The sequence below is a fragment of the Hippocampus zosterae genome, chromosome 19 (genome assembly GCF_025434085.1).
Source record: "Hippocampus zosterae strain Florida chromosome 19, ASM2543408v3, whole genome shotgun sequence".
NCBI lineage: Eukaryota > Metazoa > Chordata > Actinopteri > Syngnathiformes > Syngnathidae > Hippocampus > Hippocampus zosterae.
This window is the reverse complement of record NC_067469.1, coordinates 8,591,091-8,606,754: the sequence shown is the minus strand read 5'-3', so window position 1 is coordinate 8,606,754 and position 15,664 is coordinate 8,591,091. Positions and strand designations below refer to the sequence as shown.

The following is a 15,664-nucleotide window of genomic DNA, read 5'->3' as shown; positions in this document are numbered from 1 at the left end:
TGGGTTTTCTCGGGGTGCTCCGGTTTCCTCCCGCATTCCAAAAACATGCATTGCAGGCTGATTGGACGCTATAAAATTGTCCCTTGATGTGAGTGTGAGCGTGGATGGTTGTTCGTCTCTGTGTGCCCTGCGATTGGCTGGCAACTGATTCAGGGTATCCCCCGCCTACTGCCCGAAGACGGCTGGGGTAGGCTCCAGCACCCCCCGCGACCCTAGTGAGGATTAAGCGGTACGGAAAATGGATGGATGGATGACTCAGAGTACAGATGTAACATAAAATATCACACACGAGTAGCTTTATTTGCAATGGATTTAAATTGTTCTGTGAACAAATATTCAAAGTATAAATTCTTAAATGAACTTCAAAAGTAGAATTCTGGTCAGGTATTTATTTCACAATTAACATTTTTGGACTCTTCAAATGATAAATATATTTGCACATTATAAGACCATTACCCGGAAGTTCCGTCAGGCTTAACGGAAGTAGGTACGTGGCCGCTTCAGCTGACAGTCTGCATGATGGCCACCGAGGTTCACAGCGGCTACCTCGACAGCGCTCCTTCCAGCCGTCTCGAAGTCTCCGTTGACGGCCTCACCCTCAGCCCGGACTCGGAGGTCGAGCAGGGCCAGTCGGAGGAGCCGCCGCTGCCGCGACCGGACGCCGCCGCGGAGCCCGACGTCCAAACACCGGCCACCCTTGAGGCTAACAACGACGGCGACGATGGGGAGTCTGACAAATTGTCCGCAGAGACCAAGTGGGGCTTTCCTCTTCAAGAGCTCTACGGAATGGCCCTTAAGTTTTTCAAAGGTATGCCAGGTGTTCATTTCGCATGCTTAAGCATGTTTACAAGTCGGCATTTGTAGACTTCCGAATAAGCTGCTTGAAGCTAGCCGCGGCTAGGCTAACTGTCACCTCTCGCAGGCGACCAGAGTGACGTTAGCACGTCGCTTGGACTTAGCCACGAAAGGGTAGAACAAGCACAGCGCTTCCGCCTTTGTCATTAATTTATTTACTTTTTTGATGTGTGTGGCTCTCCCATGCGATTATTGTCACTCACATTCGGTGATTGTCACTCGTAACACGCCCCACAAATTCAGCTGTTCAAATGAATCAATACAAGTCAAAGCTAAATCCAGCGGGTTTGCAAAGTGTTGCATTCGGTTTCAAACGAGATCCAGAATGTCGTCCCCCTTCTTTTCAGTTTGTCAAGTTATTAAATGTTTTCCCTGGCTGATGATTGCGTCACTCTTTAGGAGTTTAAAAAGTAAAGCAAAATAGGTAAAGTAGGCTAGGTCGGGATGTCAAAGTCAAGGCCTGGGGGCCAGATCCGGCCCGCCACATCATTTTATATGGCCCGTGAAAGCAAATTATGTATTTCAACTTCCATGATGCTTGCTGAAATCTGTATCGAAATGTCAAATTGTCAGGAGTATTAAATAACGTTGATATCTTGCTGTAATTTTGTTACCCTGTTTACACTTATAAGCTACACTGAATAAGCTACTGTATATAGTTGACTTGAGTGATTTGGTTTCACTATCGTAACGACCCTCCAAAGGACAACTTAACTTTAAAGTGGTCCATGACAAAAATGAGTTTGACACCCCTGGGCTAGGTATTTATTGAAGTGGATGACCCAGCCAGCCAGCCAGCAATAATTGAAATGCAATTTTGGTTTGGTGTGAGACAGATTGTACAATTCTACCCCACTTATAGAGTGTAAAAGCAAACCAAGATATTAGTTATTTGGGATAAAGTGTTTCTTTTGTTAAGTGGCTGACGGTGTTACCTGATAGGACTAATTGAGACATGGTGTCTATCAGGTATGAAATGATTCAGGGTCCACCCTCTTTGCTCAACAAACACCAAAACAAAGTGCTAGTTTGTTGGGGTGAGGTTCTCCATTGCAACTAATTCACAATTTAAGGTGAGGTGTTAATTTTTATGGAGGTGACTATGGTATGCCTAACCAAGACTAAGTGAGATGCAGCATTTAATAGGTCTGAAACCAGACCGCATCATAATGAATGAGTGATATCATCTCTACCTTTTGATTGCTAAAAAGCAACGGCGTCGCCAAGCCAGGACACAGCAACCATTAGCAGGAAGGCGAGTACTTAAAGAAATGTACGAAAATTGCACAGTTTCCTTCTCTGAGCGTAATATTCTCCCTCGCTCTAATATTTTGCCACATTTTATATCTAAAAAAACAGTAGTTGTTGCTAGGTGAAGGATTTGTTTCCTAAAGTTTACAAGTGGCGTCAACAAAATTGGAGTGCATTGTTTGAGGAACAGTGCGAAATGGCACTGCTTCATACGACAACAACTAGGATTGTTGAAAGCAAAACAAAATATTCGCGACTCGGGGTGGGGCAGTTAATTTCTTGTTTGACAGGTTACAGCAACACGCCCAGTTTGGACTATTTACGATATGACCTGCATTTAAAAGGAGACCACTACTTGAATAAAACAATATTAGTGAAAAGGGCAAGTTATTTATTTATTCATTTATTTTCAAGTCGATGACATACCTGGTTTAAAGCCAAGACCAATTGAGACACGGTGTACATTCGAGTGTGGGTCATTATTTTGAGAGAATGTGATTTAGAGTTGTATTTCAATTTAGACTTTTTTTTTTTACTTGCAGTTCTAAATGCCTCCCTCCGCAAGAGCTTTGCAGGAATGCATTATCTTAGGTCGGTCATACATTTAGAGCTCATTATCAGCGGTCATTTACACATCCGGAGGCTATGTGAAAATGTCAATAATTGTGTTGTTATATTTACTTAACAATTTTGCGAGCATCTTATTGGCCTGCGCCACCAGTCGTAATTGTCAGTGTCAGCGTTTTTTTTTTTTTTCCCTTCCCCATCCTTATGCAAATATGTCCCATTGTTCTGGCGTAGATAAGGACGGCAAAGCCTTCCACCCGACCTACGAGGAGAAGCTGCGGCTGGTGGCGCTGCACAAACAGGTGCTGCTGGGCCCTTACAACCCTGACGCGTCCCCTGAGGTGGGCTTTTTCGATGTGCTGGGCAACGACCGCAGGTAACGACCGTATGCGCAGTTGCGCATGCACGTGCCGCTTTTCAACCCTTGTTGCACATGTCAAATGCTTATGTGGTTTGTTTTGTTTCTGCTAGGACTTTTAACACTGAATTCCAATTATTTTCCGAATTTGAAAATGTGAAAGAAAGATGAACCAAAAAAAGGGTAAAAATGTCTCTTATCCGGCCGGGTGCACTGAACCATTACATGCTACTATGTGAGGATATACAGTGTTAAGTTTTATTTTTCAGACAGCCCCGCCCCCCAACCCCATCCTATAAAACTATCCTTCAAAAACACGTTTTTGCTGTTTACATGCAGAAAGGAGTGGGCCTCCCTGGGTAACATGGAGAAGGAGGAGGCCATGGTGGAGTTTGTGCGGCTGCTCAACAAGTGTTGTAACCTCTTTGCGCCATACGCTACATCACACAAGATAGAGAGGGAGGAGCAAGACAGAAAAAGGTACGTTTTTGAACGCATGTTCCACACAACCCATTTTTAACATCTTGCGAGGGCCTCCAAACATCCATCCATCCATTTTCCGATCCGTTTTATCCTCACAAGGGTCGCGGGGGGTGCTGGAGCCTATCCCAGCTGTCTTCGGGCAGTAGTCGGAGGACACCCTGAACCGGTTGCCAGCCAATCGCAGGGCACACAGAGACAAACAACCATCCGCACTCACACTCACACTAAGGGACAATTTAGAGTTTTAAATCGGCTGGAAGGAAACTGGATTACCTGGAGAAAACCCACGCAAGCAAACATGCAAACTCCACACAGGAAGGCCGGGATCTAACCCCCCACGTCCTCTCCACTTTGCTTACTCCTTTTATAGTGTGAAAAGTAGGGTCCAACCAAAAATGTTTTTTTTATGGTTAAAGTTTACAAACTGCACATGTAAAAAAAAACACTTGGAAATTGATAGAAAAAGTAACAGCTATTATTATTATTTTTTTAAAGAGCTAATATCGTCTGATTAAATCGTCCGTCCAGTCTGTCGGGCCCTCTTGTGGAGTATTCGAAATGACCACCACTGTACACCATACATGTAACCACAGGACATCTTGACTGCCCGAAAAGACATAGAATAAAGAATAGTAAAAGAAGCAGAAATATTCGAACAGAGGCGAACTTATTTGCGAGATACTCACGGCTGCAAAGTCTTCTCGTAGCCTTGTCCAAATGATATGCAAGGATTTGTTTACGAGTGGAGAGCGCCTGCGATGCCATCTTGTAAATGTCTATTGGGAATTTCTATCTCACCGTCTTTCCACGATCGATACTAATGTTCGTTTTCCTTTCAGGAGAGAGGAAGAGGAGCGTCAGCGGCGGGAGGAGGAGGAGCGGGAGCGGCAGAGGCAGGAGGAAGAGAGACGCAGGCTCGAGGAGGAAGAGAGGCAGCGGCGGGAGGAAGAGGAACGGAGACAGGCGGAGGAAGAGAGGCTACGGGTGGAGCAGCAGAAGTATGCGCAGGCCTCACTAACAGTCGTCCCTTTCGATTTCCGAAACGCATCCGCGCCTTCCGCTTCGCAGGCAGCAGATCATGGCCGCCCTGAACGCCCAGACGGCGGTGCAGTTCCAGCAGTATGCTGCCCAGCAGTACCCCAACAGCCCCGAACAGCAGATGGGCCTCATCCGTCAGCTGCAGGAGCAGCACTACCAGCAGTACATGCAGCAGCTCTACCAGGTCCAGCTGGCCCAGCAGCAGGTTGGCACCATTCACTGACATTCATCCATTCATCAATTGCTGAGCACACGTAGACCAACAGACATTCACACTGGACATTGTAGAGTCTTCGGGAGGGGTCACCAACTGTGGTCCTTGAAGTCATCTTACCTGCATGTTGTAGATCAGGGGTGTCCACACATTTTCGCCACAGGCCACATTTTAGTTACCATTTCCCTTGGAGGGCCATTATGACTGAAATCATCTAAAGAAGTCAAGAATAATAATTGTTTAAGGTACTGTAATGAGGTGTTTGGCAACAAGAAAATGCTTAGTATCTCTCTTATTTATTACAATTGAGAATGTGACATTTTGGTCTATATTTTAGCAAACATCATGGAAGTTGCCATATTTCATTTGCTTTCGCAGGCCACATAAAATGATGTGGCGGGCCAGATCTGGCCCCCGGGCCTTAAGTTCGACGCCTGTGTTGAAGAGGTTTTCTTCCTCCAACACACCTGATTCAAATGATCAGGATCGATATCAGACTTGTGAAGAGCTTGCTCACATGGAGCTCCTCAACTTCAGCATAGTGAATTAGCAAAATGCCACAAGATTGCAGCAAAGCATGACTTTTTTTCCCTAAATGAAGTTACTTAACTCACTTTTAGATAGTTCCTTGGTATCGCAACAAAGCGCGACTCACTTCAACAGTGTTCCTTTGCACCAAGAGGACTTATGATGCGTGAAACAATTTTTAACAGTTTGTGTCTTTACTGCAAGAATGGGCCAAATGGGACATCATAAACTGATGATGTCGATGTATTATACTAACAATATGATCTTGTTTGTATTTAAAACAGTCAAAACTCGGTTTTCGAACGTCTCTGTTCTCAACCAAATCGGTTCGCAACCAAAAATTTCGAGTTTTTCATGCCTCGGGTGACGACCAAATTTCGGTTCTCGAACAAAGTGTGCGCACTTGAATGTGTCACTTGACTCCTCTCGCCTTCCTTACACGAGGAAGTGACGTGTCCTCGTGTAGCGTTCCATTGTGAGCAGACGTGTTCAATAAAGATTATTTTTAAAAAGAGCGTGGTTTCGGTTTTCAAACAGCCTTCTGGAACGGATTATGGTCGAAAAAAGAGGTATGACTGTATAAGAATATTTTCTTGCTTGGCAACATGGTGATAAAGCGGTTAGCACATCGGCCTCACGTTTCTGATTTTGGGTCCAGGAATCTCAAAAATGGATGGATGGATGTATTCAAGCAACCGTGATTGGTTAAAATCTCTTAAGAGTGTTGTCTAGCAGCATGTTGGGTAATCTGCTTTTCTCTAATCGCAGGCGGCCTTGCAGAAGCAGCAGCAGCAGCAGCACGCCGACTCCATGGCACACGGCCACCAGGAAGCCGACGGTTGTTGCAGCGGCGAGCACTTGGCCAGTTTGCCAGCGGGACCCTTGTATGGGGCGGCGGCTCTGCCGCCTTCGGGCCAGAACATGCCCACCGTCAATGGCGGCGACACTTACCTGGACAACACGGTGCGGGCGCTTGAGGCCGAGTTGGCGGAGGAGGTGTCAGAGAACGGGCCACTATTTGGTGAGTTGGCATAACGTTGCGGTCCCCCCAAAAGAAAACGTCCTTAGTTATTTTTTTTAATGCATACAAAGGTTTTTTTTCTCTTTTTCTCCAAAATTATTTCCAAATGATGGCTCAGTGGTAGAGTGGTCATTTCCCAACACAGAGGTTGGTGGTTCGATCCCCCATTGCGACAATGTCAAAGTGTCCTGGAGATACTAAGATACTAAACCCCCAGTTGCTCCTGTAGTAGAAAAGCGCTACGTCAGTGACATTTACCAATTTCCTAATATTTAGTGATTTTTCTTCATTTAATAATTTTATTTTTTGGGTCTGAATTTTGTCCTAATACAGTCTCATATAAAACAATGGAATGGAAAAACAGGAAATACGGTTGTAAGTGAACGCGTCTTCTTATATCACGTGACCGAATATTATAATGCCACTGCGCACACTACTTTGCATATCGTTACAAAGTATGTCGGTCGCGACATTCGGTACAGGAAAGTGGTAATTGCTGACTGAGCATGCAGACCGTTTTCTGTCACACTAACTTTTATTTCAGGTTCTATCACTCAAGCCTCCATGAAACCTGTAATAGTAAACATAGTTCTTGTTCTTTAAAAAAAAAAAAAAAACAGCAGCCGACTCTCCACCCGTTATCGCTGCTCCCTCCATGTGGACACGGCCACAAATCAAAGACTTCAAAGAGAAGATCCGTCAAGACGCCGACAGCGTGATCACGGTCGGGCGCGGCGAGGTAGTGACAGTGCGCGTGCCCACGCATGAAGAGGGCTCCTACCTCTTCTGGGAGTTCGCCACGGACTATTACGACATCGGCTTTGGGGTCTTCTTCGAGTGGACGGACGCGGCGTCCTCCTCCGTCAGCGTACACGTGTCCGAGTCGAGTGACGAGGATGACGACGACGAAGGTGAGGGAGGGCGAGCCCGGTAAAAGTCATTCAAATTTACCGTCACACAAACTTCGAGTTAATTTCCAGCGGCGTGCCACGATATTTGTTGAAAAGTTCTACTTATTTCTGCGCCCACAGGTGAGCCGGCCAACGAAGAGGAGAAGGCCAAGAAGGAGGCGAGCAAACCTCAGGTGGACGAGATAGTGCCGGTGTACCGGCGGGACTGTCACGAGGAGGTATACGCCGGCAGCCACCAGTACCCCGGCCGCGGCGTCTACTTGCTCAAGTTTGACAACTCTTACTCATTGTGGCGCTCCAAGAGTGTTTACTACAGAGTCTACTACACCAGATAAGCCTGAAGACAAACCTGGGGGTGGGGGTTGGGGGGGGGGCACGAATCGAGGAGTGTATGTGGTGTTCTTATACACGTAAATATATATCCGAGTTTGTGTGTCATAGGAGGGAGACGATCTATTCTGAAACCACCACCAGGGGGAGACAAATGAACACCCGAAGCCCTGTTGTGTTTTCTGTTTAGTGAGGTGGACCAATGAATGGAATTATTTGTGTCCCCACATGGAAGACAAGTTTCTATTCCTATCAGCCACATATTTCCAAAAAGTTGGGATACACTTGCTGTTTAACTTTTTTTTTCTTCCACTTGTTACAATTTATGAAGAAGCACCAAGTAGTCCACTTCAGTCTCCACAAATGGCCTCCAGAATATCGCTGAGTATATAACACGGGATTCAAATTAATCTTCAAAGTACAAGTGAATGCAGAACGTTTATTATTTTAGTGACCGCTTTAATTTTTTTCAATTCTAACACACGTCGTTGTTTTTCTTCCAAAGCGTCATCGTTTTTTTTGTGTGGTGCAATTATGTTCTCCCTCGTCCCGAGTTTGTCGTTTTTCACAAGTTGACTCGCTTTCGCCTTTGTAATGTAAATAATTCTATAAATAAGTTTATGTAAAGGAGGGTTTTTAGACAAGGGTCTGAGGTTTCTGAAAATTCAGTGCACTGTTGGAAGTAGAGCGAATAAGATACACCTTATACATTTTACCCCACCTGAATGAACGTTTAAAATGGGAAAAAAATAAAGGTATACATTATATCTCTAGAAGACTGATGACATGGCAGAAATGGGAGACTTTTTTTGTTTTTGTATTGTTTGGGTCTCTGAGTTGGAAAAATCTTTTTGGGCATACATTTAATCTTGATTAAAATTATGTTCATCTTTTGGCTCATCTGTTTTCTGCCCTGCATTTGTATCTCTTTAATAGTCTCAAACGAAGTACAGTTTCAGCAGAAAATTTGAATGCAGTTTTTTTGGAATGGGTCACCATGGATAACAGTAATACAAGCGCACCAGATGTTTTGTATGTATATTAGCACTATTAAGTCTAATTTCTGTTACTGTGTGCACACTAGAGATAGTCACACATTTGAGTAGAACTTTTCATTTTTAGCCTTGGACTATTAAAAAAGACCCAAACACAGCCATTTGTTTTGAGCAATTGTAGGAATGCCAGGTGGCGTACTGAATAAGCACGAGTAAGCTGGGAGGAGAGCTAAATCACAACTCCAGTGTTTTAGAGAATGTGGAGGAGTTATTTTTAAAAGGAAGGTATGAGCAAACGACAACGTTTATCGTTGTTGTCGTGAATGCTCTTCAGTAACTCGAGCGGGAAAGCTAGCCAGCAGCTGCTAAGAAGGTACTGTTTGATAGACTGCTTATCAGCACTTCGAAACCTTTATTTATCATTCTTAAGAGTTGTTCAATGTTAAATGGCCAACAACACTTCGCAACAATGTACAATACCAGTCCCCAACCGTTCAATTGCGTTTCTAATTATGTATGACGTTTCATATCTTTCATCTATCACCTCTAACGTTTCAGTTTAGGTTTAGCCTGCTGCTAACTGGACTCACTACACAAGACAACGTGACACAGCCAGGTAGGGATTAAATTGTCTTTATGGAGAATATAAAGTCGCTACAAATATACTAGTTTTAAAAAAGCAGTTACAGGTGTAGGTTTTGATTCACCGCGTTTTGAATTTAAAGGATTTTACTGAAAGGTGAAATAACTTCAAATTGTGTCAAACTTTTACACTTAAACGCGCGTATTGTTTCACTCGATCATTGGCTACTTTTTTTATCAATAAACGACGTTTATAAGTGTAAAATATTCGTGTGCTTCGTGCTCCTTCCGCAGAATGACTCCGCTCACCTTTTTTTTCGTTCATTAGTTTCATGTCATTCTTTTATAAAACATTTTAATAAATTAGCACAAATTCATTCCTGCTATTGCCATTTGAGTCCCATTACAAACTTCAATATATTTAATTCTGTTTTCCCTACATTGGTTTTCTTCAATGACTACATGTAGTTATTTTTTCTAAACTAACTTTTCTCTGGATTTAATTGTGTGCGTGTGTGAGGAAAAATATCACATTTTGCATGGGTAACGAAGGACTCAAACTGGTAATATAGTTTAAGACCTTATGTCAGGCAGAAGTACGAATGGTGAAGACGGGGCGGATGAGCTTGCCATGGTAACACATTGAGGCTAAAGAAGCAGTGCAACCAAGAGAAATGCTGTAAATATAAAAGAATTGACTTGGGAAAAATGGACACAATGTAATGGAACATGCATCAACATTTCGGTTACAACTGTAGGTCAATTCAATCTGAGAGCGTTTAGGTCAGCACAGATTCCAGTTCTGGTTTTCCCAACATCCTTTATTACTCTTTGCTGGCAGGTAAACTTTGCTTTAGTTTGACTCCGGTTCCAGCGTCTAACAGGTGGTTGATAGTTTCTCCGGGTTTTTCTCCCCCCTCCCTTTCTCTTACTTTCCCTGTGTGTGCGTGTGTTTTTCTCCCTTCTGCCAGCAGCCTGTCCTCCACACGGCGTCTATTTGAATTTGAATAGACCAGTCCAGCTGCACGAACATGGCGGGATTGGAAGATTACATTCAAATAGCGAGCGCTTCTATATCGTGGATTGCGTCTTTGTAGTCTTTATAAAGAAAACCATAGTTTCAAAAAGTGCGCTTGGGAGAACCTTGACGATGCCTTTCCACCAGAGGACCGTCGAGCCGCAGCGCGTGAGCAGGTTGCCGGCCCGGGGCAAAGCGAGGAAAGCGGCGCCGTTCACGTCTCTGGGCGAGGTGGACTGTCACACGCTCACCAACATCATCCACCAACTGGCCGACCTCTCGCGCCTGGCCGCCGACGTCTTCCTGGGCATCGAGTTGGAGGCGGCCTCTGTATCCCGCAGGTCGTGCCGGGTCCAAGGACGCCTGCGCGCAATGCACGCCCGAGTCAGTCTCCTGCAGGCCAAGAAAGTCCGAGTCCGTAAGTTTTGACAAGTCCTGGAAACATGTCATGTGCACTGTAAGACAATCACGTCGTCACTGACTGTGCTTAAATGAAAGAAAAGAGAAAAATATACTTAAGTTATCAATAGAAATGCATTGCTGTGAACTGTCGTAACACGGATACAAGTTATGCTCACAACACTGCACATCTATGTAATGCTCGCTTCCATCTGTTTTAGACCAAAAAAAAATTCTGGAGAGTGCAGTTTTACTTTTCAACTCCCAAACATGCTACAATATTGACATAAGTCAAACCCCAAAAGACGATTTCATGCTTTTTAGACTGTTAAAAATGGAAATTTAATTTCCCAAATTTAAAACACATGCTGCCAAAGCATCAAAAACAATCAGTAACTTTCTGCTTTCTCTACTGAACAAACTACAATCACTGCACTTAGATTTTGAGTCCAACAAACGTGTGAGGTGCACGACATTGTGTTTTACACTTTCAAAACCAACACTTAAATGTAAAATTCTACATTTTAGGCTTCAACTTCCAAGCTGCGAAAAGTTGACATACAACAAGTCAAAGTATGTAAGTTGTTGCTTTATACTGCACGACTACGTTCACGTACATGCATTCGGACCTACTACCGGTTCCCAGACCCACATGTTGGGAACCCATGCTTTGGAGAATCATCCTTCTTTCCTGTCATTCTCACTTTGTGCAGAGTGAGGAGAAACTGAGGCCGTTGCGGAAGTCTCATTGAACCACATTCCAACTTGTGTGCCCGCTACGGTTTCCCCTCTGCAAAACATTCACACTGTTCAAAGATCACAATGCTCCGTTTTGAATGACATGGTCAGGGAGGTATTAATGTCACAATGTTTATTATTGCAGGAGTGTAGAACTGCAAGAGCTCAGCGTTTGCAATGTCGATTTTCCCATAGCTAATAATAATAGTCTGTCGGCATCTTGAAACCTTTATTAACTGTACGGACCTGTTCTTAAAGTCATATTTTAACATTCTTACCAGTCGCTGTCATACAAAACAAGTCAACCTTTCGTATAGAGCCCCATAATAATAACTGCAAATGCAAACAACAAAACATAAAACTCAATAGTAAAAAAAAACAAAACAATGGAGAAAATCGATGGAAATATGCTTCTATTGCGTAAATTAGTTGTAGACTACACAAATCCATTGTAATCCAAGGACCCCCCTCCCCACATATGCTGTCTGTATTTTGTCGAAAGCATGTTTTGGTTGCGTTTTCAATAATAAGAAAAAAAAAACATTGGCGAGAGGTCTTGATGGTGGCTTGTGTACATTGCGACGTCGCCACATCATGCAACAGCAATTCATGTTTTGAGTGGCTGCAAAAACAGGAGCTGAGACTTGCAATTCATGAAATGTTACGTTACTGTAAAGCTGAAAAGCGGTGAGGTGCCACCACCCTACTAAAAAAAACACAACTACTCTAGTTGCTATTAAACTAATGAAACAAATCTACCAAGTGTGGTACCACTTCTTCTATTTGGCAGTGTAGAGAGGCCGATCATGTCCAAGGTGACAGCTCCCAACTCGTACTAACGGCGGCGTGAGCTCCTGTCAGAAGTGATTGATTTCCACGCAAGCGACTTGACCATCTGTGTTGTTCAAAGGGAGGACAGGAAGTGTCTTCATGACAAAGCCACACCGCGCCAAAATTGTGAGGGAGAGACTGGGGAGGGGGGGGGTTGCAACTTTGGCGCCCATCACGGCTATTGTTGTTTGGCTATCGCTGCCCGCCTGCGGTTATACATTAACTCAGACTTTGATTTGTACAACGGAGAATGCCCCAGCCTGTCATTCGCTCAGAGTCACTGAAGACACACCAAAATATTCAGCTAAACTGAAATGAAAGTCCACTCGCTTAATGTAAAAGGTGGGCTTCCAGAAATGAGCATTGATGTGATGTAAGGATACACTTTCAAACAACTTTGACGCACGTAACGCGTACAAATAAATCGCACAGCAATCCTCACTCGTTGTGAGAAGTCGAAATTGGTCGTCCAAGTAATTTATGCATGTGTGAAATCAACTCGCTCCAATAATGTGACACTCAAGACAAATTTGCGTCATTTTTCCTCATTGGAGCCTGAATGGATTTGGTGGGATAATGTTAGTGTGGAAAGGAATTCTGTCACTTCTGCCGCCCTGATGTGTTGAAATCTTAATTGGAGACCTCAAACCAAACTCTGCTGCTGACGTTTATGTACCAAAAAATATGAGCGTCCAAGTTACTGTTCTTGACATGCTAGTTTTCTCCGCATTTTGCTTAAATCATGTTTTGGGTGAAACCAACCCCCATCTTCTAGTACTAATTACTAAAGCACCAAAAAAAAAAAAACAAGATACATTTTTTTTTCTTTTCAGCTAACAGAATTGCATCTACCAGTACTTTTTCTTTTGGTAGGTTTGGTGCGTTAATTGTCTTTACAGCCTTTCAAAAATCTGTCAAAATGCTCTGAAACAGCTGTCAACGAATGAATTAATGGCAATAGTTTGCTTTCCTCATTGACGCGTATCCTTTGGCCAGTTGTGAACTCTGGTGGGGACAAAACAAAACGATTTTGCTTGTTGAAGGAAAGCCCTCAATTATTGCGAAATATGTCGCCAAGTAGGATTGAGAAGACAAGCCCTTATTTAATTCCACTGAACTTCTGACTCATTGTCTATCGTTTTATTTTAGCTCGTTTTGAGTGCTTGTGACTCACACACACAGATTGATAGACTGAGCAAACAGAGCCAAACAAATGCAACGTTTGATGAGAAACTGATTGAATGTTACGCCACAAAGATGTGTTTAATGGTGCAGTCATGATCCAGCAGATAATCTGCTGTTATCACATGCTAGCCCTGTTGAGTTTTCTTTTCTATTTGCTACTTTGGGTGTTTTACTTCTTTTTTCAGAAGGAAGTAGAATCAAAACTGAGTAGTTTTTTTGTTTTGTTTTGGGGGATGAGCGAAGAGGACAAATCCATTTAGCATCACGTCACTTTGCTCTGTTGAAATGAACAAATTATTTGAACAGGAAAATGTAACTTCCCCCTCCTTCTATTGAGTGGATTGATAGTCATGCAGTGGTTTGGAAGTGCAGGTCAGAGGGGGAACACCTGACGCTCCGGAGTCAAGAGTTCAAACCAAGTCGTTTATCTTGCTTGAGTTTCCTCTGCGGAGTCCACACGGGTCACCTGTTCTTTGGTTGGCTGCTCCAACATCCTCACGCACGCTGACACACTGTCAGAGTGCAAACAAAAACAAGAACAGTCCCTCAGCACATCCGTGGTAACGTCATCCATGGAAGTAGTTTCCACTGACAAGCTGTAAGTCAAGTTCATTGGAGTGTAACGGTACAAGACATGCATCATAGCAGACGGCAACAAGTTTGTGTATTCTTAATGAGAGTACACAGTCATCCTTCGCCTTTACGAGGGGGTTAGGGAACCAAGGTGCAAAGAGCAGACGCCACAACTAAAATCTTAACGCTTGTTAATATCTCAATCTAAACCAGGGATGTCAAACTCATTTTTGTCGTGGGCCTCAATTTAGTTACCCGTTTCCCTTGGAGGGCTGTTATGACTGAAACCAAATTTTAAAAAAGTCAATAATAATGGTTTGTTGTTTAAGTTACTGTAATGAGGCTTTTGGTTCCAAGAAAATGCTTACAAAATGTCTATAAAATGTTTATTACAAATGAGAATTTTGAATTTTGGTTGAGATTTTAGCAAGCATCATGCAAGTTGACATGCTTGATCTGCTTCCGCGGGCCACATAAAATGATGTGGCGGGCCGCATCTGGCCCCCGAGCCTTGCGTTTGACACCAGTGATCTAAACGATCAGTGTTTCTTTGGAAGCGTATGAGAACCTAAAGAGTTGAACAAGGGGCAAACAGGCAAGTGTCCAGAACACGGAATAAGTCACTTGATTTATAAAAGGCTGTGAAGTCACCAACATTTCGGCTGCAAACATAACACTTCCTGTCAGCGCTTTTATTTGAAGCCAATTGGCACCACTTTCTGTGCCCTATTAATGGTGTGATTCTAACTTTAGGATCGTATGGAGGCGTTCCCTCCATAATTGTTACTTTTGGTATGAAATTATTGCGACCTGGTCACAAAGGTACTGCAGTCAACAAGTGATATTAGTCCAATTGGACAGGCGATAATAAAGTTAAATATCACAAATGCATATGGGCTGGAATAATGACCCGAGCCGTGTGTGTGTGTATAGAGCCTGGCCTCTGGGAAATTGCCAGAATGTCCAGATTTACTAATCTGAGCTTGGTTGACTGTAGTTTGTAGCTCCGTTTGATTGTACATTGAATTTCATTGTTAGTGTGTCTGCAAGCAGCTAATGCAAGATTAATTATGGTTAACCGACGAGTGCCGCCTGTCATTTATTGCACACGTTAATAGGGGAGTGTTCTATTTTTACGTGGAAAGTAGGTTGCAGTTGTAGTAAAGGTTAATTGGCAGCTCGGAGCGGACAATGCAGAATTCTATTTCACTGGCACAACTGATACTAAGTCAGAAGGCAAAAAAAAAAAATGGTGGGGCCGTCACCTTTCTAGAGACATTTCGGTTAGACAGAAAATTAGAGGTGCAATGTTTAAATAAAAAGTAATGCATTGTCAAATGAATCAGTAATTGTTTTTAAGAATCGATTAACTGTTCAGGAACCTTGTTTAATTTTGTCGCAGGTCTGCCAATAAGACACTGAGACATCTTAACCTCTCTCTCAGCTCGTTCTAATGATACTAATATTAGTTATGTAGTTAATTTAGTTAATTAGTTATTCTACACAGAGGAATATATGAAGAATATGATCAACTAAGGTTATCTTTGTCTGTTTACGTCTTGCTGCACTACTTGTGTTCAGTTTGTTGCTGAAAGGCTTGAACGGCCACAACATCAATGTATTTAGCATTAGCATTAAGCTAGCAGACTGTAAGGCTAAATGTGTGTTTTAAATACACTAAGTGTAATTGTGTTGTTTTTTTTTTGTTTGTTTGTTTTTTAGTTTAGAAACTTCTTGTGAATTGCCTGGTTGACTTTGGCCTCTCTTTCCATCCAGAGCAGAGCAGC

General features: G+C 43.2%; 2 protein-coding genes across 4 annotated transcripts in view; both read left to right on the top strand.

The window, feature by feature from the left end:
* The first annotated feature begins 430 nt into the window (after window positions 1-430).
* Window positions 431-8,449, top strand: acbd3 (acyl-Coenzyme A binding domain containing 3). 2 transcript variants are annotated; one of them, XM_052053455.1, is made up of 8 exons: window positions 431-808; window positions 2,908-3,049; window positions 3,371-3,511; window positions 4,354-4,512; window positions 4,583-4,757; window positions 6,063-6,315; window positions 6,939-7,226; window positions 7,347-8,449. In XM_052053455.1, exons 1-8 carry the CDS (start codon window positions 517-519, stop codon window positions 7,559-7,561), a joined length of 1,665 nt encoding a protein of 554 aa, XP_051909415.1. In that variant the 5' UTR covers window positions 431-516; the 3' UTR covers window positions 7,562-8,449. The 2 variants fall into 2 exon arrangements, with proteins under 2 accessions (XP_051909415.1, XP_051909413.1); XM_052053453.1 differs by having other exon boundaries at window positions 432-808; window positions 6,936-7,226.
* Window positions 8,450-10,024: 1,575 nt separating this feature from the next.
* nhsl1b (NHS-like 1b) overlaps window positions 10,025-15,664 on the top strand; it is a 76,970-nt gene continuing 71,330 nt past the window's right edge. The window contains exon 1 of one of the 2 annotated variants that reach the window (XM_052053441.1): window positions 10,025-10,569. In XM_052053441.1, the coding sequence (XP_051909401.1) occupies window positions 10,284-10,569 (286 nt within the window). In that variant the 5' untranslated portion in view covers window positions 10,025-10,283. The remainder of the gene's footprint in view (window positions 10,570-15,664) is intronic. The other variant, XM_052053442.1, reaches the window with a different exon arrangement.